General features: G+C 30.6%; 2 protein-coding genes and 1 pseudogene across 4 annotated transcripts; all 3 read right to left on the reverse strand.

The window, feature by feature from the left end:
• Positions 1–176: 176 nt before the first annotated feature.
• LOC108856267 (uncharacterized) lies at positions 177–2042 on the reverse strand. Of its 3 annotated transcripts, none has more exons than XM_057011387.1 (7): positions 1907–2042; positions 1435–1599; positions 1279–1353; positions 1090–1178; positions 899–983; positions 660–741; positions 177–510 (listed from the first exon to the last, which is right to left on the reverse strand). In XM_057011387.1, exons 2-7 carry the CDS (start codon positions 1582–1584, stop codon positions 422–424), a joined length of 570 nt encoding a protein of 189 aa, XP_056867367.1. In that variant the 5' UTR covers positions 1585–1599; positions 1907–2042; the 3' UTR covers positions 177–421. The 3 variants fall into 3 exon arrangements, with proteins under 3 accessions (XP_056867367.1, XP_018485536.1, XP_018485538.1); XM_018630034.2 differs by having other exon boundaries at positions 1435–1607; positions 1907–1961; XM_018630036.2 differs by having other exon boundaries at positions 1435–1607; positions 1864–1940.
• A 4681-nt stretch (positions 2043–6723) lies between these two features.
• Positions 6724–10974, reverse strand: LOC108859795 (glutamate decarboxylase 2). Its single transcript, XM_018633706.2, has 6 exons — positions 10858–10974; positions 10549–10753; positions 8448–8648; positions 7710–8178; positions 7567–7619; positions 6724–7298 (listed from the first exon to the last, which is right to left on the reverse strand). Exons 1-6 carry the CDS (start codon positions 10941–10943, stop codon positions 6828–6830), a joined length of 1485 nt encoding a protein of 494 aa, XP_018489208.1. The 5' UTR covers positions 10944–10974; the 3' UTR covers positions 6724–6827.
• Positions 10975–11252: 278 nt separating this feature from the next.
• On the reverse strand, positions 11253–13499 carry LOC108860176 (cytosolic isocitrate dehydrogenase [NADP]-like; annotated as a pseudogene).
• Positions 13500–24334: the final 10835 nt, after the last annotated feature.

Here is a 24334-nt window from a genome sequence, read left to right on the forward strand (position 1 = left end):
GCTGTATCGGTTCAGATAAAGCTCCGACTGCATGGTAACGTAAAAGGGTCACACTCACAATGCGCCACTAAAGATCTATCTGTATCAAATACATAATCAAAGTAGTACTCTAATAAGAAGCAATAGAGTTACATGAGTCGATAGGAACTTTGTGAACACCTCTCCAAAAAATTGCAAGGATCAAGTGTATCTTAAGTTATAAAATATTCTTCCGAGATTAACGACATGCGAGTGTCATAATTATGCGAACAAGGGTAAGTTGCTCTGCTCTTTTCTCTACAACTTGATAACTAGACATCATAGTCTCAAGTAAAAGGATAAACAAAATCTCAAAATTGTATCAATCTCATAAGTCTGTTCATGTTGTAGACACCATTATCAAAAATCTATCGAGGGAAGCCAAATATCATCTTGTATTCAACTAGCCAACCTTGGCAACTTTTCTTGGCTCGGTTTGTCCCGACAAAGGGCATTGCATCTCTATCCAGCTCATCGGAACCATGGTTTCACCTGCACAACCACACCACACAATAACAGTTTTTAAAAACGAATATACACACTATGACTGCCAAAAGAAGCACATGCATCTATATATGAACATACTCTACTTCCATAATATTAGTTTCCAAGAGTAGGAAAAAAAGAAAAAAAAAATTTACCAGCAGCACTCTCCGCTGAGACCACACCAAGCTCATTCTTAGCGGTTGACAAATAGTAAGCCCGTGAATCACCAAGGGACAGCTTTTAAGAGTCCAAGTTAAGGCAACTTTATATGCTCTAGATATATTTACCGACCACAACTAATCTTAAAGTTATCTTTCCTCTATAAGTCATGATGCTAATTCTAAAAAATAGTGTGTGAAACATAAGAAAATAGAATAATTGTTGAGAAGGATACAACCATGGCTCTAACAATGTCACTAGGACGAAAAGACTGATGCATATCAACTTTGTCAATCTCTGTTGCTCTTACATCTTGTTGCCTGTGCACAAGTTAGATAGAGACATAAAAAACAGCTAAAACGTTACATTTGTTTCCAATTCGCTACACAAGGAAAACGAATCAAAAGGAGCAGGAGGAAAATTCACCTGATTATGCCAGCAAATTTTTCACGAACGGCCTTGGGACCAACACACAAGATATCAACAGAAGCCATCCTAGCCATAACTTTAGTCACCTATCAAAAGAATATAACAGAGAAATAAAAAAAGTCAAATATTTTTTCTTTTTTTTTTTGTCATTGAAAAACCAAATGAAAAAGTTGCAGAGCTTTTCACCCTAGCTAAGACAACAGAACCAGGCTCAGGAATAAGCCCATGTGCCTTGTGACCCGTAACTTCCACAATAGCTCTCTGCAATTAAGCAATTAAAATGAGCAATTTACATTGGCCGAAAAAGCATAACCCAAGAAGCTATGCAGCAGAGAGAGAGACCTGGTCAGGAGAGTCGGGAAGAGAAGAAACAATCCGACGAGATCCAGTGAGGGAAGCGTAGATTGTTTTGTCGTTGACGTAAGCTCCTTTGCCGGCTTTAAACTCAGCCACATTCCCAAGTACATCTCCAGGCGTTACTATGTCCGTCATTTCAAGAGATTTCGACTGAGACACTGAACAAGTTAAGTCCGAATTAGAGACAGTGAGTAAATTAAAATTCTAGGCTATACAGAAAAAAAATACTGAGAGCGACCCATAAATACTAAAACTTTATTACTTCTTGCACACAAAAAAAAGCCCGGACCAGATAATTTGTTACATTAACGAGGAAAGTAAAGACACATACAGCTCAATAAACCCTAAAGGCAAACTCATGACACAAATCACTAAAGGAATACAGATTAGCCTCTAAAAAGCAGGCCTACATACATGTCATTCGCAGAAACGAGAAAAGGAACTCTTGGAAGCGTACCTGTTGATAACGAGGAAGAAGAGTACAAGGCAGAACACAAAATTATTACTATGGGGTTTCGACAAGATGTTTGTTCAATGGGGTTTTATGAAATCCCTATTTTGGACGGTCTGGATTTGATTGCTTATTTTGATAAGCTAACCAGGCCGTAGATAGGTTACTATATAACCTACAACCAATGGCCCAAGTATATTTTATATTTGGGCCGGGCTGATTAAAAGTATACTTGATGATGATCGGGTACTAGTGCAGGTGATGATTAATTATATTTTTTGGGTAAAAATGTTTAATTTTTTTTTGCAAATCAAAAGCTAGTTATATTAATCAGATCTAAGAGCATGATTATTCATATCCCCTAGTCTATATTTGAGAAGTGATTTTTCCACATGTCATCTCCACAATCAATTTCACAAAAAAATGATGACATGATTACTAAAATTGATGACATGGCTTATAATTAAATATGACATAGACAATAACATTTATTGCTGATATATATTTTTGGTAAACTTTATAAAATTTGTCAATAATTCATACATTACATTTAATGATGATTTATATTTTTGGTAAACTTTTTAAAATATGGTAATAACTCATAAATCATCCCTAAAATAAATATATTCAAATATGAATTATAAATTTCGAAATTTTATTTAATTTTACTTTTATAATTATAAAATTTTTATTACTAAAATTTTCAAACTTTTCTACATCTTTTAAAAAAGTAAATAAATTTTTAATCGTAATATCATTAGTTTCTTTTAGATATCTAAAATTTTTAAAAATATTGTTTAGTTCTAATCTCTATAATATTATTTGAGAAGTTAGTTTCCTATGTGTCGCGCTCACGTTAATTCTTATGATGGTTAATTATAATAGTATCCTTAATGAATCAAATATATCTATTTGTCATTATTAAAAAGAAAAAAATTCCTTTTTTTTGGTTTCCTTCTCTAAATAACCTATATAATGAAAAAAATTTGTAAATTTTAAAAACGAAAAAATATCTTTTATATATAATGCGATTCATTAAAAGGAAACTTAACAAAATAATTTTGATTTTAGAGTAACTAAATAATTATCCCTTTAAAAGATAATCTTAAACAACATAATATATATTTTAATATAATTATTTTATTTTAATTAATCTATTTCTCAAATTTATTACAAAAAAAATTAAGTAACATAACACAAGATATTTTAATGAATACAAATGCATCTTTTATTTTCTAATTAAGTATCCTTTTATATTTTTCCAAATCAAATATATAATAAAGAAAGTATTTAGAAAATTTATAATGAAAACATTTTTATATGTGATGTGATTTCATAAAAAAAAAAGAGAAAGTTCAGAAAAATAATCTTGACTTTATAAGTTTATAAGTTATTTTTATGCAACTTCGTACCGATCATGACTTTACTTTCTAATTTTGTTTTTGCAAATTAACATATACCAAATTATAAAAGATAGTAACATACTTACATATCTATGATGAAGAACCAAAGAAATACAATTAATTCAATTTGGTTGAATTAAACTAGAAATAATATATTTTAGTTTGAAGGAATATATGTAACACAATATATCCACAAAATGAGTATTGGACTAATCTAATTTTTAATACAAAATCAAACACTTAACTAAATATAATGTATTATCGTTCATATTAATATTTTTATAAATATAAACTATAGAACAATGTAACATACTATTAATTAATACTAGCTTTTGACCCGCACTCCCGTGCGGGTGTTTGTTCTTCAAAATTATATATTTCACTTTTAACAACGTATATTTTTTTTTCTTGATTGTTTAGAAAGAACTCGCAAGGTAAAAAGTCGGCACCACAAAAAGATAAGGATAGAGATACATAATTTTTTTTGTTAAAAAAAAGATACTCGTATATTTATTTTCTTGTTATAGATTCATACGTTATTGACTTTTGATATTGGTGTGTCTTGTTCAACTTATTTAGCGCTCATTTATAAACTATAATATTTTTTTAGTTTGTTTTTATTAATTTCGTTTGGAAAATTAAACATCAAAGTGTAAAATATTAGAGTTTTACGTATATATGTGGGTTGTATTAAATTTTACTATAAATATTGTGATTTAAAATTGATTATAAAATTCAAATTTTATTATGAGATTTTATAAAACAAATATATTATTTAGACAGAAACATAAAATAATAATGAAACAAAGTTACCAAAAAAAACTTTCAAAATAAGTATATATTTTTGCAAATTTAATTTAGCAAGCCTAATTTAAGTAACTAAATTGAGCCATTCTGTTATGGTTAAAAATTTGGTACATTATATTTTACAGTTACATAAGAAACGTCTATTGTGGACCTTATACCAGAATCTAAGCCCATATATTATTTTTTCCCCGGAAAAAAAGATAGAAACATATTTTTCTTTTACCGAGTTTTCTCATTTCCTTATAAATTTATGTATTTTTTTTTTAACAAAAAAGTTTATATATCTCTATCCTTATCTTTTTGTGGTGCCGACTTTTTACCTTGCGAGTTCTTTCTAAACAATCAAGATAAATATACTGAAGTTTTCACTCAAATGATAAATCTACTAATTTTTACTGAAATTTTTGGCATAAAGTTATGAGTTTCTTGATTGAGGCGTATTTGATTTTTCACGATTAGGTGTATTGTTAGGTTGAACCAAAAACTACAAATAAGATAGGTGATGGTTCCATATAATTATTTTGATTCCGTACCCGTGTGTCCGTCCGGGTGTTTTTTAAAATTTGTAATAGATAATATTGTTATAAAATTATGATTTATAGATATATTATATATATTTTAAATGTGTTGGTTGTTAATATTTTTGTTAGATGCTGCACTAACTAAAATTACATCTTAATAAATTTGATTTTTTTTTTAATTATATTGATCACTTTTATATTGTATTTGCTTATAAATTTAACCTTTTAATATGCTTGTGTATACTAATACATTTATGTTTCTAAACCAAATATCTTATGGAATTTTTTTTTATCTTTTCAATTTAATATGTATTTCGAATTACTTTATATTGGAAATAAATGAGGAATATACAACACTTAAAAATAAATAGTTTTAAAATTAGGGTAATATTAATGTTTGAAAGTGAAATGTTTGATTTCAAAAGAATCATGTTTGATTAGTTATTTCCATATAACCGATTTGTATTTAAACACATAAAAATTGGAAATTTTATTTTGTAAGGTTAGATTTCGAATTAATTATGTTTGATTTTAGGAAAGATAATTAAGAAAACATATCTACTAATCACGTTTTTGGTAATAAACTCTCCACAAAATCTAGGCAAATCTAAATGATTAATATAGTAACTGTAATTTGAATTAATTATTTATTTTAAATCTAATGGCACAAACTGTAATTATTTAGGAAAAATTAGGGTTAAATACTAAGTGTACTTCAGTTTTAATAGTTTAGACTAGATCTTGACCCGTGCAACCGCACGGGTGGGTATTAATTTTCTGTTTTAGTTTTTATTTATTTATACTAAATGATGTATTTGTAATACTTGATCGTTTTACATTGACTATGTTAGGGATGCGTATTTGGATACCCACTGATTCTGTTAAAATCTATTTGGGTTTGAGATTTCCGAGTTTAAAGATTTCAGCAACATTCAAATACTTATAAATTTTGGTTTCGGTTTGATTCGGGTATTTGCGGGTTCGGTTCGGATACGGATAACCCGTTTGAATTATTTTAAAATTCTCAAAATTTATATATACTTTAAAATTTTCAAAATATATAAATTTGAGTAATGTAAGCCAAAATACCTAAATTAAAAATTAAAAAACATGTTGAACTTCAATATTTGGATGGAGAATAAATATATATTTTAAATATTTTTGGTGTTTGATTATTGTTTATCTATTTTATATGTTTACTTTTGACTATTTTTTATATTTTCAAATAGTTTAGACAACTTTAAGTTAACAAAAAAGACAATTTTAAAATATCATTAATTGTTAAAGAATAAAAAACAAAATACATTAATCTAATTAAAAAGACAAACATTAAAATAGGAAATAAAAAAAACATTAATCTAACTAAAAAGACAAGCATTAAAATAGGAAAAAAAAAGAAACACATTAATATAACTGAAAAAACAAACATTAAAATAGAAAATTCAATTTAATTCTCAGTGGCATGTAATTGTAAATAATACTGAAAACTAAAGGGTATTCTATATGTGTACTTCTGTTTTAATAAGATAGATGAGATCTAAATTAATATTATAAATATATATTAACCAACTATTGCAACTAAGTTCTTTTCTATAATTTATATATATGCATGAGGTTTCATAATACTATCGTTGTTATATTAATATCAGTAACTTTGAGTTAATTAAAACTTTAATTTATTTTTACTATTTAATTCTAAAAAAATTATATTAAATCATAATATTTGTAAAATATATTTACAAATCTAAGGCAATATCAAATTAAATGTAAACAACAAAATTAATCAATATTTTAATCTATAAAATAAACAAATTACGGTTGAATTAGAAAATTAGATATTATCTTATATATCCAAAATTATACCTATGATTAAAATAAAATAATATTATTTGAAAAAATAGCATACTGATTACAATATAAATTACATAGTAATTTAAAAATAAAAAAATTATAGTAAACTATTTAATATATTCATTTTATAAATATTTATATCCGTGTATGCGCACGGGAAAATCACCTAGTATCCTAGATATATATATATATATCTATTCAGTTTTTGGTTGGATTTTGAGTTTGGGTTTATATGCCTAACTTAATATAATCCACAATTTATTATTGCATCGACCCCCAAGTCCTTACTCATACCCTCTTTTATTAACCACAAAACTCTCATTCACAAACACAACACACTTCACATTAACACACACCATTCATCGTCTTCCTATCCATCACATACTTCCTCCATCCAACAATTACATCCGTCAGCTTCTCCCTTTCCACCTTCTTCCCTTTCACATTGCCAAAATCTTCAGCTCCCATCTTCCTTGATATTTTGGAAGGCAAGGTATCAAGCTCATGAAGCACCTTCAAAATATCACCCACAAGTCTCTCGGCAAGTGTTCTTGAGAAATCTTCCCTGATGACAACACGCAGAACCGTGATGTGCTGCGCATCCGCAGGCATAGTGTAAGCGGGAACAATCCAGCCGAAACGGCGTAGCATCTCAGAGATCTCGAACTCGCTGTGGAAACTCTGACCCTTGAGAGAGAAAGCTACGAGTGGCACTCCTACGTCCTTTGAGACAATGTTGAAACGCTCTGTTTTCTCTAACCCTTCTTTAAGAACCAACATGTTCTCTCTGCAGTTCTCCATCACATTCTTGTAGCCCTATTCAAATGAAACACACCGCCTATATGTGCATCATGCCTATATATGTGTATTAAAAAGCCTATATGTGTGAAAAAGATTGACGAAAATCATAAAAGAAAATTGTCCCTTTTCTTGTTTTTTGTTTTCTTTCTAACCGTAACTCCATTTAGATTTCAAATATATCCACCTAATCGGCAAATTTGGACTAGCTATATTACATGCCAGCTATAGCACTAACACTAACACAAGGATTTACATATACATATTTTTGAATCAATACACTCACCTCGAAGCCAAGACGTATGAACTGATAGTACTGAGCAATAATTTGGCTCGATCCTACAAACAATCAAAAACGTTTATCACGTTACATAAATAACAATAAACATCATGTTCAAAGTACTGAACAAGAAACCGAAAGATAGATACCCTTTGAGAAATTGAGAGTAAAAGTGGGTTGATCAGCACCAAGATAGTTAATATGAAAGATGAGCTCATCAGGCAAATCATGTTGTGTCCTCCACACGACCCAGCCAACACCAGCATAGACCAGCCCATATTTATGACCACTCACATTGATACTCTTCACCAAAGGAAGCCTAAAGTCCCATTCCAGTTCAGGGTAAATAAACGGAGCTATGAAGCCTCCACTTGCTGCGTCAACGTGGATTGGAGTGTTCCAGCCAGTCTCTTCGTTTTTCTTGACCAGCAAGTCATTAAGGCGCTTGACGTCTTCGAACTCACCGGTGAGTGTTGACCCAAGCATGGCAGCAACACATATTGTGTTCTCGTCTACCATTTCTACTGCTTTCTCTGGATCCATCACGTAGTAACCTTCACTAAGCTTCACTTCTTTTAGCTCCACCTCGAAGTACCTAGCGAATTTCTCCCAAACCACCTGAAAGTATTTTTGTGTTTGGAAGTAAGTATACTAAATGTACTCTTTTTTTTAACATCTAACTAAATGTACTTTTTAACAACCAAAATCTGCAATAAAACATGTATCGAAACTAAACTTTTTAACAAAGACAGACTAAACGAGAATGTATCAACCTATACGAACAAATGTTTTCTGAAATCTCCGTTAACTATTTTCTAACTATTACGTTTCTCGCCATTTTATTTCTTAAAATGGTAAGAAATAGTGAGATAAGATGTTATACTTACTTGAACATTGGCTCCCGTAACAATGTTGGGTTTATCATAGGGTTTACCCTCAGCTTTGCGTTTGTTCTGCCAATTCCTTTTGAAGGCCAATCCGGCTAACATGATGGCTTCTGAAGATCCGACCGTCCCTACTCCCATGGCGGTCTGAGTGTCTCCAAGAGGCGCATTGAACAGTCGAGCTATCATATTTACACATCGGTTCTGTTATTCCAAACAATTAAAAATGATGATTTATGAGCACAAGTTTTTGCACAAAAAGAAGAAAAAAGTACATGTTTGTAGCCCTTCACCATTCGTCAGGAAATGTAAATACAAGAATGGTATATGTCCAATCGATCAACTTCATGATCAACATATGAGAAATGAAATATAAACAAATTTGTATACTAAGGTAAACTATAGTATTGTTAGTCGGTTATATATATATCATTTATATTATAGCAAACAATATATTATTCTCGATAGAATATTCTGTGATCTTATTATCATCGATACCATAAAAATCCTTTGATCTTTTACTAAGAACGTATGGCAGTCACACTACACAGCACATGGTATTGTCATCACCTATTCATTTTAAGAACAAACTGAGTACAAATTAATGATGAAATATCTAATTTTCACAGAAGACAACCAATGTGACTATTGACCTAGTCATCACGACATTTTAATGGTATGGTTGTCTCCTCCTAGTTTTTTTATTAGTTGATCAAAATTTAATAATATTTAATAACAATTTAAAATTTCACTAATTATTTTCAAAACTTTTATTGAAATTTGTTTGTATTATCTTGTAATATCTTTTTCTAAGAGTATGATCTTGTTATAATAGTAAAAAATATTTTAAAATACTAAAAATATTGTGAATAAATTGATTAGAAGTAGATTGATATTATTATCTTTTGAGGAAACTATAAAAAAATATTTTCATTAGCATATTTCATAAATAAAATATAAATAGCTTTTCTTAGATTCACCCTAAACGGTTGAGGTTCACCTCACCACTAACAAAATAGCCAATAAAATTTGACTAGTCATATTATGTTTTTAAATAAATAATAAATAAAAAATAAAATTATAGTAATTCCTAAGAAAACAAAATTTTAACAATTATTAATTCCAAATCATAAATTCTAAATACTAAATGCTAAATCTTAACGATGTCAGCAAAATTTTAAATCCAAGATTCTAAATAATTTATGGATTATCCAAAATAATTTATGGATTATCCAAAGGTGTATGGATTATCCAAAAGAATTTATGGATTATCCAAAGGTTTATGCAGAGTTTAGTGTTTCTTAGTAGGATTTAAAGTTTTGATGACATTTTTTTTTGGCATTTAACTACTTTTTTTTTTACTTTTTTCAAAAAACATAATAGGACTTATCAAATTTTATTGGCTATTATGAATAGATAAAAATATATTAACATTCCCCTGAATGAAAAGATGCTGAGTCGATTAATTAGTATTCTACAACAAATCCTTCTTCTTATAAAACTATAGAATTAATTGATATAAAGTTACATAATAATTTTTTATAACAATTTGTGTATCATCTATCAATTTTTTCTAACTTTCATATTATTTTAAAATTAAACAATCACATTAAAAATTTCATGATCAATATTTTTAAAAATTTCTTTACAAAAGATGCAAATAATTATAAACCAAATGGATAAAAAATCATTTAATAGATATTGAAAATATATATTTTTAACCTTATTTAAGCTACATTATACAATAATTAAAAATTAAAAATATATCATATTTAAATTGATTAAAATATATATTTTACAATTTTATATAATAAATCCTTAAATATATTTGTCATAATTTTGTTATTATTAAAAATATTTTAAAAGAAAAACTTATTTGTTTAACAAATATTTGGTAATATTTCATTCTACGCTGGCGCGGTTTATTATGTAGACTGGTTCTGGTTCGTTCTTGTCTAGTTTTTTCTAACAAATATAGGTTATATATATTACAATATATTTCTCAACCTAGTATTTTTTAAGAACCATTGCACAAAGTGACCCTTCCAAATCACTTGACATCACTTATTAAGAAGTACTTAGGAATATAAAGAGATGGAGAGACCTGGAACTCGGTAGTGACAGGGTACTCGTCCATGTCGACATAGTTTTTGTTGATAGTGTCCATAATGAGTTTGTCACACTCTGGCTCCATCCATGTCGTCACAAACGAGGCCAGGTTCAGCCTCGGGTTACCGTCAAGCATTAGCTCATCTTTTATGATTTGATACGCAGCATCCTTTGGTATCGAACTCTCACCAATCTCATATCTTCAATTAATTCCATCATTGTTTAACGAGTAAATTCGTTAACAAAATAAAAAAAATATTCATTAACAATAAGAAGAATTAAAAGAAGTTTTTTTCTTAATTACTTGGGAAGTGCAGTTCGGACATAACGAGATCCAAACGTCGAGCTAACAGGTTCTTTACTTTCGGTGGTCGTTCGGCTTACAACCATCTTTCTTTCTTTTGGGTAGTGAGAGGAGAAGAGGGGGGAACATTATGTAAAGAAACGATGATACGTGTATATATATTGACCCTACAAATACTATAATTAGTGTGTCTTCTTCTCACTCTTGTTATTTTTTATTTATTAGACTTATATGTTCGAACTTAGTTTAAGGTTGACAGCGTAGGTGTTCCACATGCAAAATATGTCTTCTTTTCAATCTTGTTATTTTTTATTTATTAGACTTATATGTTCGAACTTAGTTTAAGGTTGACAGCGTAGGTGTTCCACATGCAAAATATCTACAAGACGGTACCATTCAGTAATTACATTCCCTATAAAGACTCATAATTGCTAATAACAAGGTTCAATTTATATTGTTCCATTACCATCAAGTCATAAATATTGTGTTTCAAACTTAGGAAATAGTTTGAGGAAGAGAAACGTGTCGTCCAGAAACAAAGAAGGCGACAAGTCATATGCAGTGGTGGACGTAGGTGAAGACATACAGTGGCACGTCCCCCATCTTTTTTTTTTCTTTCAACAGTAATCAATTACTATACAATGAAACAAAATCGGCTAATTAGTAAAATATATGGGGCGGGGAAGCTGTAGAAGCACCAAAAAAAGTCGTAGAAGTAGGCAGAGAGAGGTGAGAGAATATCCTTGTAGAAGTAGGCAGAGAGAGGTGAGAGAATATCCTTTCTTCTTTTCTACCACAGATCCGTTTTTCAACGTTAATATTAATCAACCTGATGACAAAAAAAAATCAAGATCCAGTAATTTCAGATCAGGGATGGGATGGGATGTTTTACCCACCCATATGCACGAGGAATCACCTCATCTCGGATCAATAAAAAGGTACAATAATGCATGAAAAATAGTATATGGAAAAAAGGAAACATGTAACAATGTTATAGCAAAAGTTTCCAATATTCCGCTTAAGCAAAAGTTCTCTCTCTTCTATTCTTATGACTGAGTCGTCGAACTTACCAAAATTTCTTAAGCTTTGACGCCGAGTCTTGTTTTTCGAGCTCATCCGCAACTGCATTGATGAACTCCTCCGTGTTCAGGTAAGTGTCCCGCGAGAGCCTGGACAAACATATATCAATCCTGATAAGAACATGGAACTAAGATGATGAAGAAGAAATCAGCGACTTACTTTGAGCCGTGGATGATATGAGTGCAAGATCTTTGGTCATCTTTCCAGACTCCACTGTACCAACACAGGCAGCTTCGAGCTTCTCGGTAAACTCCAAGAGTTTTGAGTTGTCATCTAACTTAGCTCTGTTCAAAGAGATGTTTGCATTCGCTTATATACTCATCTTCCTAGTTAAACAAAAACAAATAGTTAACCGTGAAGGAGATTGTTTTCTCGCTACCTGTGTGCAAGTCCACCAGTCCAAGCAAAGATGGAGGCTATGCCGTTTGTGCTAGTCTCACCACCTTTCTGGTGAATATAGTGACGGGTAACAGTTCCATGCGCTGCTTCGGCTTCAATTTTTTTCCCATCAGGGCAGACCTAATCAATGATAATCCGTTGTAAGAGAAGCAACTTATAATCAACAGCTCAAAAGGTAGCAAAGTTTGTGTCACTGATGTATACCAGAACAGATGTCATCAATCCAAGTGAACCGAACCCTACCCACATTGCAAGAAGCAATTTAGCTAACAAGAAACTTAACGAGACATAAGCACTTAAGGGCTTATATATATGTTCATTTATCACTAGACAGACCTTGTGCCACATTATACCTAAAACAAGTCAGACTCAGAGAAGCAGATAAGAGAAAAAAAGTGGTTTGAGTAGTCTTTCTTTATCCCAAGTTCAAACGCATACTTCTTGGTGGCTTCAGCACTTTCAACAGTAACTTTGTCATCAGTAGCATGACGGTGAGGAAGGCCAAGGTCATAGTACTTGATATCCAACTTCACAAAAGGGGTAATCAGCTGAAAACATACGAGCAAACCATTTAAAAAAAAACAAAAACAAAAAACAAAATGAACCGCATGCATCAGAAATAGGTAAAGCTATAATAAGCTATAACTCTGGTCATTTCATCACCTATTACACAAGACCAACGAAGCATATAGCGTGAGTAAAAAGTTAATTTCAAATTTAAGACTAAGGAATCGATCACTTAAAAGCTGAAAATGTATATAAGTCATTATATTGAATCTATTTCGCCGATTTGAAGCTGTAAAAACTAAAATAGTTTTACCAATATACAATGAAACGAACCAAAAAATATTCTTAGGATCATGAAACCTGAATCAACCATCGATTCAAAAACTAAAGAGATCTTGAAAGTAAAACTAGTTTATATTGCGTTTCAGAAGGTCAAGGTGGCAAATCCCATCGTCGAGATGGATGGTGAGATCTTCTTATTGTCTAGCTTTTCGTTGATTTGATACGGAAATGAAACGTATTACCTTTCGCTTGCCAACTTCGTCCTGATCTGAGAGTTGGTGAAGAAAGGCGTTGCAGGTAGAGAGGGAGGTTGTATTTATGTTATTTAGAATTTTAGATATTGGCTTTGATTTGGTAACATGAGTTAAACTTGATTAAATTTGAATCAGGAGTGTAACTCAAAAATGTTACCAATAATGAATTGAATTTAATCTTCTGAGTTATGATGTATTATTCTTGAGTTACAATTTTGAGTTATTCCTTTAGTGAAATTGATAACCGTGTTAACTCAACATCAAACATTTTTTCACTAGTCATGAACTATTGTTTCCCATTTGAATTATTTTTAATTAGTATTCTAATAATTTTAATGTTAATTCTATTTGGTAGCTAAAAATTTACATACATAAAGTTACATGTAAATTTATAGGTTTCCTTTGTTAGAATATATGAACACACTTATTTATTTCATTTCAAGTTAACTTACTTTAATTAATATATATTATTTTATTTTATTTTTAAAATAGGTTAATGGCTTATTTGTTTTTAATAATTTTTACTATTTATATGTTCATATATTCATTTTTTATTAAAAATCATACTGCAACTTATACATCAAAAAGTGACGAGTCAAAAGTTTTAATAAAATGATAACTCTTATTTTCACTACAAACTTACCACAAAAACTTATAGTTTTTACCACATAAATTTTACCGCAAATTATATCGAATTACAAATCATACTGCAACTCAACTCTAATACTACATGTCACCAGTCGGAGCCATTACTTTGGACCCAATTATTTTTTTCTTTTTCATATTGGTCTTTAGAGGGGCCGTTTGTTTGTCCATCTGTCATCGTCCATTCAGATGATCCATTTAAATGATCAAGTCAAATGATTCATCTAAATGTTTAAAAAACTATTCGTTTCTCTATTAAAATAGTTCATCTAGATGAATCATCTAAATGAACTTATGCTCGTTTGTTCATTTCTATTTTTATCTAGTTGAGTTTAGTAAGAAAATGATTTATATACTCTTGTTTTTATTTAATCATGTTTTATCCTTTTTTACTGTATTAACTTTTATTAATTAATAAAAATATAGTTTTGGTGAGAAATATTATTTTTTGGTTCTAGAGAAAAAGGTAATTTGTGATTTTAGCAGGAAAATGTGTGTTTATGGTTTTGGCGAGAATGTGATTTTATAGTTTTAACGGAAACGTAATTTTGCGATTTTGGCGAGAAATTTCTTTTTGCAGTTTTCAAAGGAAATGCGTGTTTTATGATTTTGGCGGAAAAAATCGTTTTATGGTTTTGGCTGAAAAAATGCCTTTTTGGGAGAGAAATGCGATTTACGATTTTGGAGGGAAATGATTTGGTTTACAGTTTTGGCGAGAAAATGTGTTTTTACGGTTTTGGCAGAAAATTGTTTTTTTTTACGTTTTGGTGGGAAAATGCATTTTGGCAGGAAAAATACATTTTTTAGAAAATATATTTTTGCGTTTTTGACGGAAAAATACATTTTTGCGTTTTTGGCGGGAAAACAAGTTTTCGCGTTTTTGGCGGGAAAATGAGTTTTCACGGGTTTGGTAGGAAAATACGTTTTTGCATTTTTGGTAGAAAATTCGTTTTTACGATTTTGGTGGGAATATATATTTTTTTGCAATTTTGACGAGAAAATATGTTTTCACGTTTTTGGTGGGAAATGAGTTTTTGCGGTTTAGGCGCAAAAATGAGTTTTTGCGATTTTGACGAAAAATGCATTTTATGTTTTGGAGAGAAAATACGTTTTTGCGGTTTTTGCGGAAACATTCATTTTTGCGGGAAAATATGTTTTTGCTATTTTGGCGGAAAATGCATTTTGGACGGAAACACATTTTTGTGGTTTTGGTGAAAATTATGTTTTTACAGTTGTGGCAGAAAAATACGTTTTGTTGTTTTTGCGGAAAATGTGTTTTTTTTTTAATTTTGAAAAGAAACTTGATTTTTATGTGTTCTGGTAAAAAAATGTATCTAAACTTGAATATAAATATTTACGGTAATAAAAAGAATTCGTTATTTGTTATTTGGGCAGGTTCATCTTCATCTAGATGCACCAATTAAACTCATCTGAATGATCAAACTAGATGAGTCTTATTTTAGATTAAAATTTTTAAAACTTATCTAGATGTATCATTCAAATGATTTGTAATTTTATTTATAAACGAACAACAATATCATATTCATCCAGATGGTCCATATGAATGGTAACGAACATGCCTAGAGAATTTACATAACCCTTAAACAAGTTTTTATCATGGTGAAAATGACCAATAGATAATTGAAAAATTCTTGGATATTATAATTTTTATATATTTATTTTTACACTAGTTAGGGCCTGACTGGTGTAACCGCAGCGGTTGCGGTTGCGGTTGCGGGAGTTTGCGGGTGCGGGTGGTTGCGGTTTTAAACGTTTTTTAGAGATTTGTACGACTGGTATAGCTGTTAGAAATTGTTGCGTTTGCGGGACTCTTATGACTGGTAAACTACAAAACGCAACATCTGTTAAATAATAATTTAACAATATTTACATTTTATGTAATTATAAAAATATTAAAAATCATAATAATATGATAAATATAAAATTTATATTTATAAAATCATATTATTCAATTTTAAAAATTTATAGAAAATATTTTAGTTTTGAATTTTATAATATAAATTGAAATATAATATGAATACATTTTACAATTTCTATTATTTCAATTGAAAATTTTTATTGGATATTTTTAGTATTATTTTTATTTATTCTGTTTTTAAAGAAAAAAAATTTACCCTCCCGCAACCGCCCGCAACCGCAAACGCTAGCTGGAACCAGCTTTTGATTTTAAGAGGTTCGGAGCGGTTTGAAGCGATTTGTAGCGTTTTCTGTGATTGTTTCGAAACGCCAACAACCGCTATAAACCGCAAAAGCTGCGTTTGCGGGTGGTAGCGGGAAAACCAGTCGGCACCTTAGTCGAGATGCAGTTTATCCATGGCGGCTCATCCGGATAGCTCACCCACAATGTTGTAGGAAGGAAGTACATGTCCACACATAAACTATTCGTGCAGCCATCCACTATGTAAGAAGTTGATTGGAATAAGAAGTACTTCTATTCGTCTATGATAGCACTTCTATTCATCCAAAGATTGCTGTTAGTTACACATAAAATTGTCCGATTACAATTCATACCAAACTTGTCTCCAAAAACACTCGATAAAAGAACTGAGAGCTGACTTATTGTTAGACATGGGTTTAGCATCTTTGACAAATCCATTCCCAAATTTATATTGGTCCAATTAGTAAAATGGAACTCCACAAAGAAAGAAGTCACTAAAAAACCTGCGGAGACAAAGAAGTCAAATGATAAAAGGTAAAATATGTTAAAAGACAAAAGCAATAATCTAGAAAGAAAAAGAAATCAAGCATCGCCGACAATTTTTTTTATGAAGAGCCGAGAACTCACTAAAACGTCTTTTCACGTTTGTAATGAACTACTGTTGACTTGATCTCTATTCAAAATGAAACTTCTTTTATGTTATTTGCTTTCAATACGAAAACTTCTTCTAAACCTCAAATCAAATCGTGCTCTTATCAAATTTGCTGTACATCAAGTTTTGGATTCATTTGGGGAATTATAAAAATATAGTTTTTGTTTCCTAGGATAATATATTACCTAACACGAACATGACATTGTGACTTGTATGTATGTATTTTCGTAGTAAAGGGACACATGCTATGAACAATTAATTATCATAAAAAACATTGTGTGAACAATATATACCCTACGTTCTCCCAAATTTTCTACATATCACACGCATCATCTAGACGGTCACATAAATGATATCTACCTTATTGTTTCCGGTCCCACTTGTATAACCATGTCAAATGAATAATTTATTGTTTCAGTCACTTGTCATTTGTCATGCAACTGCAACTAATCTTCCGAGTGTCATCGTTAATATTTAAATCAAAGTTTTTTTTTTGCTAAAAATATTTAAATCAAAGTTAACAGTAATAAACAATAAATTTCATTAAAATAAATTAACAGTGATTAGAGTGACTACCCGTTCGCCACAATATATTTTAGTAATCAGTGACCTCTAATTAGTAACCAATAATTTGTTGGTGTCTAAACAATAATGTTAAAAACTATAGAATATTAGAGGAATTTGATAAGTGACTTAAAACATGATTTTGAATACAATTTTACATCTTAAATTCAATCAACTGCCAAGAGTTAAAAATTTATTGAAATTAATACTATATCCTAATCACCAAAAAAAACACATAGACATTTTTATCACTATACCCTTACAAAGAACTCGGCACAATGAAGAAGTTTTGTCAAGTATTTAATTTAAAAGTTAATTTGTAAAAGTTTGAAAAAATAATTTGATTGAAAATAAAGTAAATAATATAAATATAAGCAATTTTAAATCATGTAAACTGAAATTTAGTAAAACTGTTTTTTTCGTATAGATGCGTGAATATAAAAATGGTCAAGGGCGTCAACTCGACAAGTTAATCTTTGCAATTTTTGGCTATTTTTCGGGATCAGAAGATCGATGATTTTTTGAGATTTGTTTTGGATTAACCTCGATTTTTTACTTGGTGACTATGTGTCCGATAAGTTGGTTGGAGGAGCAGCAAAGCATCCTTATAGCCTTCCACAACACGAACGAGAAGACAATCTTCATCACCTATTATTCACCTACGTCCCCTTCAAGTGATTCAGGGAGATACAACTAGTCTAGAGCAGTACCAGTAATAATCCATGTGTCATTCGATCGATATTCTCAAGACAAAACATGTGCACTTACACATTTCCGTCCACATCGGCTTTGTATAGAATGTCTCAAAAATTTGACCTGGAGAGGCATAACCGTCACATCGACTCTTGACACAAAGTTTCAAAAGTCGACTGAAGATGCACATCACTATGCATCGTCATGCAGCCACACGGTTGAGGGTAGCTAACCATATCATATGTGTCTTTGTTTCATGCCTGAATTTTGTTTGGTACGACCTTGGAGAAAGCACAACACTCAGGTGGAACAATTGACTATCCAGACACTCTACCTAGTGTTAGACCCTCATGGATCACTCCTAACCAAAAGTATGTGGCCTGACGGGTTTCCCTCGTTACAACATGCTCAAACATGTTATACCCTCTAAGCCAAGGTCCGAACGATATAACACAATCGCACAAGTATATACATCATATCAATATATCACGAGTATATTATACCCCCAAGCTGAGACCCAAACTATATAACCCAATATTTCTCACAAACATCAATCATGATTATATCATCGTATTACTAAACATGCAACCTAGTAATGCAACAATCAACACTCTTGTTTTACAATCCAACTTCATCGGTGATTCAAGTAACTTATGACAATCAGATCCTCTTGTCTTACTTAAAACCCATGGTACTCCAATTGTATTCATCTAATATTAATCTCATTTTGTTGTGGATAGAACAAAAAAAATTCTATCTCTTTATGGCCAAATACCAATTATGCTCTTCTTATATTGGCCCTTTTGAACTGTGTCTTCAACGTTTACTAGTCCTCAACCATCTTGAAATGTTCATATGTTCTCTCTTATTTTCCTTTACTTTTCTGCTAGTTTATGATGTTTGCCACTTCCCTTATGTTTAACAATTCCCTTCATTCATGAACTAAATTATATCAGTTCTTTTAAAGCAGACTTCAAATAGCTTCTAAAAATAACTCTATGTGAATTTCCCAGAAATTTTCCTCATCGTCCTACATCTCGGTTTTGTTTCCGTGAAGACTTAAAATCGTAGGATCTTTCACTTTTTAGTTTCCTTCATGCTATACACATGGATCATTCTAAGTATGTGCTACTAGTTCAGATGTATGCTAACCCCTAGCACTCGGATTTAGCCATATCTTCAGAAAATGAAAATGTGGAATATAGGATCAATGAAATATTTGAAGATAACACCTCTGATCTGGAAATTTAACTCGATTGACCGTGCAACAATCAAACAAGAACATGCACGATCAATGTATGCCAACTTAAACAAGACCCAAGATGCTACTCCCCAAAAATACACGTTCTCCTATTCCCAACATAACCTTCTCTTGTTCTGATCAATATACTTCTATAGTGAACCAAATCTTTTGACATAGTACTTGATCTTGAGGCTTCATTAAATTTGCATAGATGCACAATGTAAGCTGATTTCATCTTTCTCCTCAGTTATCACCATCTTTATACTTTGTCCTTCTTCTGAAAACCTTTATCTTCATGGTAGCATTCAAGTTGTCATCCTTGAGTTGTACATTTCATCTTATAAAATACGCTCCATTCTACTACCCACTCTTGATTTATAACTTCATGATTCTTTGGATCCTTCATCTTCCTTTGATCCCATCATATTATCAATGTCTAAATCAACATCTCGGTCCATTCATCATCTTGATTCCATGGCAAATTTGAACACAATATCTCATAGGAACATGGCGAACCATGCTCTTACACCATTTTGTTGTAGTACCCCTGATCCAACCTAAGTTAAAGTTGATTAGTTAGTCGTGCAACAGTTAATTAAGAACATGCACGACCAACTCAATAACTTGACGCTGCTAACACATGCCCAAACATTCAATCCCATGTTCCCAAATTAATTCTGAACGCCAAAAGGATTTTCTTCCAATTTAAGATTTTGCAATCCGATTCTGAAACCGTTAGTTGGTTCATTCTGAGCTAGGACTAATGTCATATTGAACCTTCACATTTTCACAAACCTTTATTTATTTATATAACAGTTAGGTTTAAACTTACTACATATTACAATACATATTTTCTGAAAAGAACACGACGCCATCGACACCGTTTTTTTGCAATAAAAATAATACTCCTATAGTCAGAACTTGGACTTGCGTCTAATTTATGTGTTTTTTTTTTGGAACTTAAGAGCCATTTATGTTTAAAGTACATGGAAAGAAGCTCTTGCTAAACCCTTTTTTTATGAAGGTTAACAATGTTAGGTTTGAAGCTTCGTGTTAGGGGAATACTATATTTCTTTCTCTAAACCCATTGTTACGCGTGAAACTAAAAAATATTTTAACTGAAAGTTGAAAGACTGGATAAACAATTAAATCATGATTTTCTTTTTGACACCAACAGAAATCTTTTTAGCAAAAAAAAGACACCAACAGAAATCAAGGCTGCGTCAGAAAAAAAAAGAAATTGTTTTTATATAAATTTCCGGCCCATGTGAAAATCAGAAAGTCACAAGTCACAACACTAGATGAGTGTTGTACCTAAAAATCCAAGATATGCAATAAACGTATGAGTTTGTATGTGTTTGCTTGGTTTCTTACAAGAGAGGTTGACAGTGTTTGGGGTGTGTCGTACTCTTGCCTTCTTGCCAGTTGTTTGACGGAGTAATACCAAAAGTAACAAAAATTAAAGAAAGGGAAAACGACAAACAAACGATAGGCAACCAGTAAGAAATAAATAATTGCGGAGAAAAAAAGAAGAATGATTGCCGAAAGAAAGAAAATACAGAAAGGGACCCATGTGGTTTTATGCGCACGTGCAACTCTCCACTCTTTTAAAAATCAAAATCTATTATTTATCAAATTAAACAATCCATGTTTCAAAAAAAAAATCAAATTAAACAATCCACAAAAATCAAACTTCTATGAAAAGAACCTAACCATTTTTCAGAACATATGAAACCTAACCATTAGATTAACCATATATTCTGTTTTTCTGTTTCTTGGTTGAGTATTCAACTTGTTTAGTTTACGGTGTTAGAATATTAGATCACGAGCTAAACATGAACAAGTTATATATCGATTTTCTTCATTCATCGCAGCACTTATTGCTTATGCTGGACTGATCACTTAATGTATGAATATATGCTTAATTTATTCATCAAAATTGTTATAAGGTTGTTGACATTGAATGAATAAACATTGCATTTCTAGCCAACAAATTTGTTAGGATGTTTTGTGAACATATCAGACTTGATCTTAATTTTTATCCTTGTGTCTCAGTCCAAATGAAAGACTATGTACTGAGATCGATTGACAAAAGATGAAGCTCCACGACAGTGGGCTGATCTATTTGTGTGTTTCGAGTTCTAGACTTGTGTTTAATTAAACTTGAATAATTTTTTGGTTCACATCTATTTGACACCCGATTAAATCACTCTAGGCTAGCATTTTAATCATCAGAAAACCCAAAATCAAACATGTTACTTGCTTACTATGATTTCTCAATCTTCAAAAATCAGTCATTGTTTTAGCTTAATATTGAACCCATAAGGATCTTAAATTGAATCTAGACATATTACAACAACACTATTAACTTGACAGTAGAAATGATTCATTTTTAGTGTATCAGTTTGATTTAGTTTTAAACCAAACAAAAATGAAACCAAAGTATTTATTTAATTAGATTAACAAAATATATTAATAATATTAAGATTTAAGATTTATTTTCATCTAACTTAAACAACTAAATGTAATTTTATACATTTTACTTCTAAATAAACAGAAAATACAACTAAAATAAAATAAAAGACTCTGAATCTTCATAAAATTGATAAAATTCCAAAAAAAGAAAAAGAAATGAAGATAAAATTCTAGACATGTTTGCTTGTTTACAAGTATACACATATTATTCAAATGATTTTAAACATATTTCTGATTTAAATTCAAATCCATAACTATATTTAAAATTGTGATACTTGTTTGATTGCTTAAAATTATTACCTTATAATCTTATGAGTTTTCTAATATTGGCCTTATGATATTAAAATTACATATTTCATGAAATTTATTATATTATTACATGGTTAAATGAGAAATGATTGTGAAAAACTGAATATAAGTGGTATAACCATATTTTCTTGAGCCAAGTACAAGAAACATGAAAAAAAATAGGAAAGGGATTTGTGGAAGATATTTGTAAAACTGTAAACTTGGTAAAACTTTTGACCACAATTTTTTCTTCGGGGGGGGGGGGAAAGAATTGAAAATTTTAATTGGCACCCGGCCCATAAAGAACAAAAATACGAGATTTTCTCTCTCTCTCTCTCTATACAAGATTGATGTTGAATAAGAAGTTGAGAGAAACTATATTTTTATTATCCCCAGAGGAAGTCTCCTCTCTTTCGTTTGGATAACTCTGGATAAACCCCATTCAAAGAGACTAACATATTCTTTGTATGAGTTGTACTCAGTTGATGTATGACTATGGATTCAATCAATTGACTAGAGTTAGTTTTGTTTGATGATGATGAAGATGAGTTCATTTGCGTTTCTATTTTTCTCTTGCATGGTAAGGGTTGAAAATTTTAATTGGCACCGGCCCATAAAGAACAAAAATACGAGATTTTTTTTCTCTCTCTCTCTCTCTATACAAGATTGATGTTGAATAAGAAGTTGAGAGAAACCATATTTTTAATATCCCGAGAAGAAATCTCCTCTCTTTCGTTTGGATAACTCTAGATCAACTCCATTCAAAAAGACTAACATATTCTTTGTATGAGTTCTACTCAGTTGATGTATGACTATGGATTCAATCAATTGACTAGAGTTAGTTTTGTTTGATGGTGATGAAGATGAGTTCATTTGCGTTTCTATTTTTCTCTTGCATGGTAAGGGTTGACTTGTACCTTTTTTTGATAATCCAGTAATCGACTAGCCCATCGGGCCTAAGCCCATGCCATTACAGGATTTTTAAGCCTCCACTTAAGGACCCCTGGTTACGCGAAGTGGTCTGGAAGGCGAGAGGAGCCCATGTGAAAACTCTCGTGGCCAACGCGGATCGAACCCAGGGCGGGCACTCCAGCCGGAGTTCCTTTACCACTAGGCCAACACGCGTTGGTTTGACTTGTACCTTTTTATCGCTTATTTTTGTTTTGCACATTTCCAACATCTTTGTTAAAGTTGTACTAAGTTATACAAAATTTTATAGTTTCACTGATTTTTTGAGTTGTGTCATTATATTTATGGGTTCATTTTTTCTCATTTTCAATGTGTAATTCATGGTTCGTTATTTTGTAAAAGAGTCTTTTGAGAAAGATTCGACACATTTCCTGTTAGAAGATTATTCTATCTCTGGTGATAAAAATATGATGGAAAATAGGTAGAATCAAAAATATGGATTTGTTTTAGTGGAGAAGAAGAAGAAACTAGAAGTAAGTAAAACCTAAATTACTTAAATTAATTTTGGTGAAGAAGAAGAAGAAATTAGAAGTAAGTAAAACCTAAATTACTTAATTAATTTTGGTAGTTTTTGAATAAATTAATAGATTGACCCGATGGATATCCAATTGGATTGAACAATCTTTTTTGGGTGAATTATAATTATTTTAATTTTACCTTGTTTTCTGGTTATTTACTCTATTTTGTATTTAAATAAAGATTAATTAAAAAGGAAAAATTGAGAAGGATAATACTGGAAAGCTTTTTGGCAATAAAAACATATACTCCCTCTGTTTTTAAATAATACATGTTTTGAGATTTTCACACTTTTTAATAAAACATATTAAAATTTACTTATTAGTGCATAGTTTTTTGTTATTTTATATTTCCTATATTTCTAAATCAATAAAATTTCAAAAAATGCAATTAATGTTTTTGAGATTCACAATTATTCATAATTAGTTGACAAAAATTACATTGAAAATATGAAAAATACATCTTTTTGAAACAAAAAAATTCCTAAAACATACATCTTAAAAAAATAGAGGGAGTAAGACTTTTATCTCTTTATTTAGATATCACATATTTTAAATTTTCGAAAAGAAGTAGCACACTCAGTGGCATAACATTGGGAAGACCTTGAATTTTGGACTATTTAAGGAAACCATAGTATTGAAATTAAGATTGTGCACTATAGTAGTTAGCTACTTTAGTTTTTTTAAATTTAAAATTCGATTATAACTTAATACATTTTCAAAGAATATAAA

Source organism: Raphanus sativus, chromosome 5, assembly GCF_000801105.2.
Source record: "Raphanus sativus cultivar WK10039 chromosome 5, ASM80110v3, whole genome shotgun sequence".
Classification (NCBI taxonomy): Eukaryota; Viridiplantae; Streptophyta; class Magnoliopsida; order Brassicales; family Brassicaceae; genus Raphanus; species Raphanus sativus.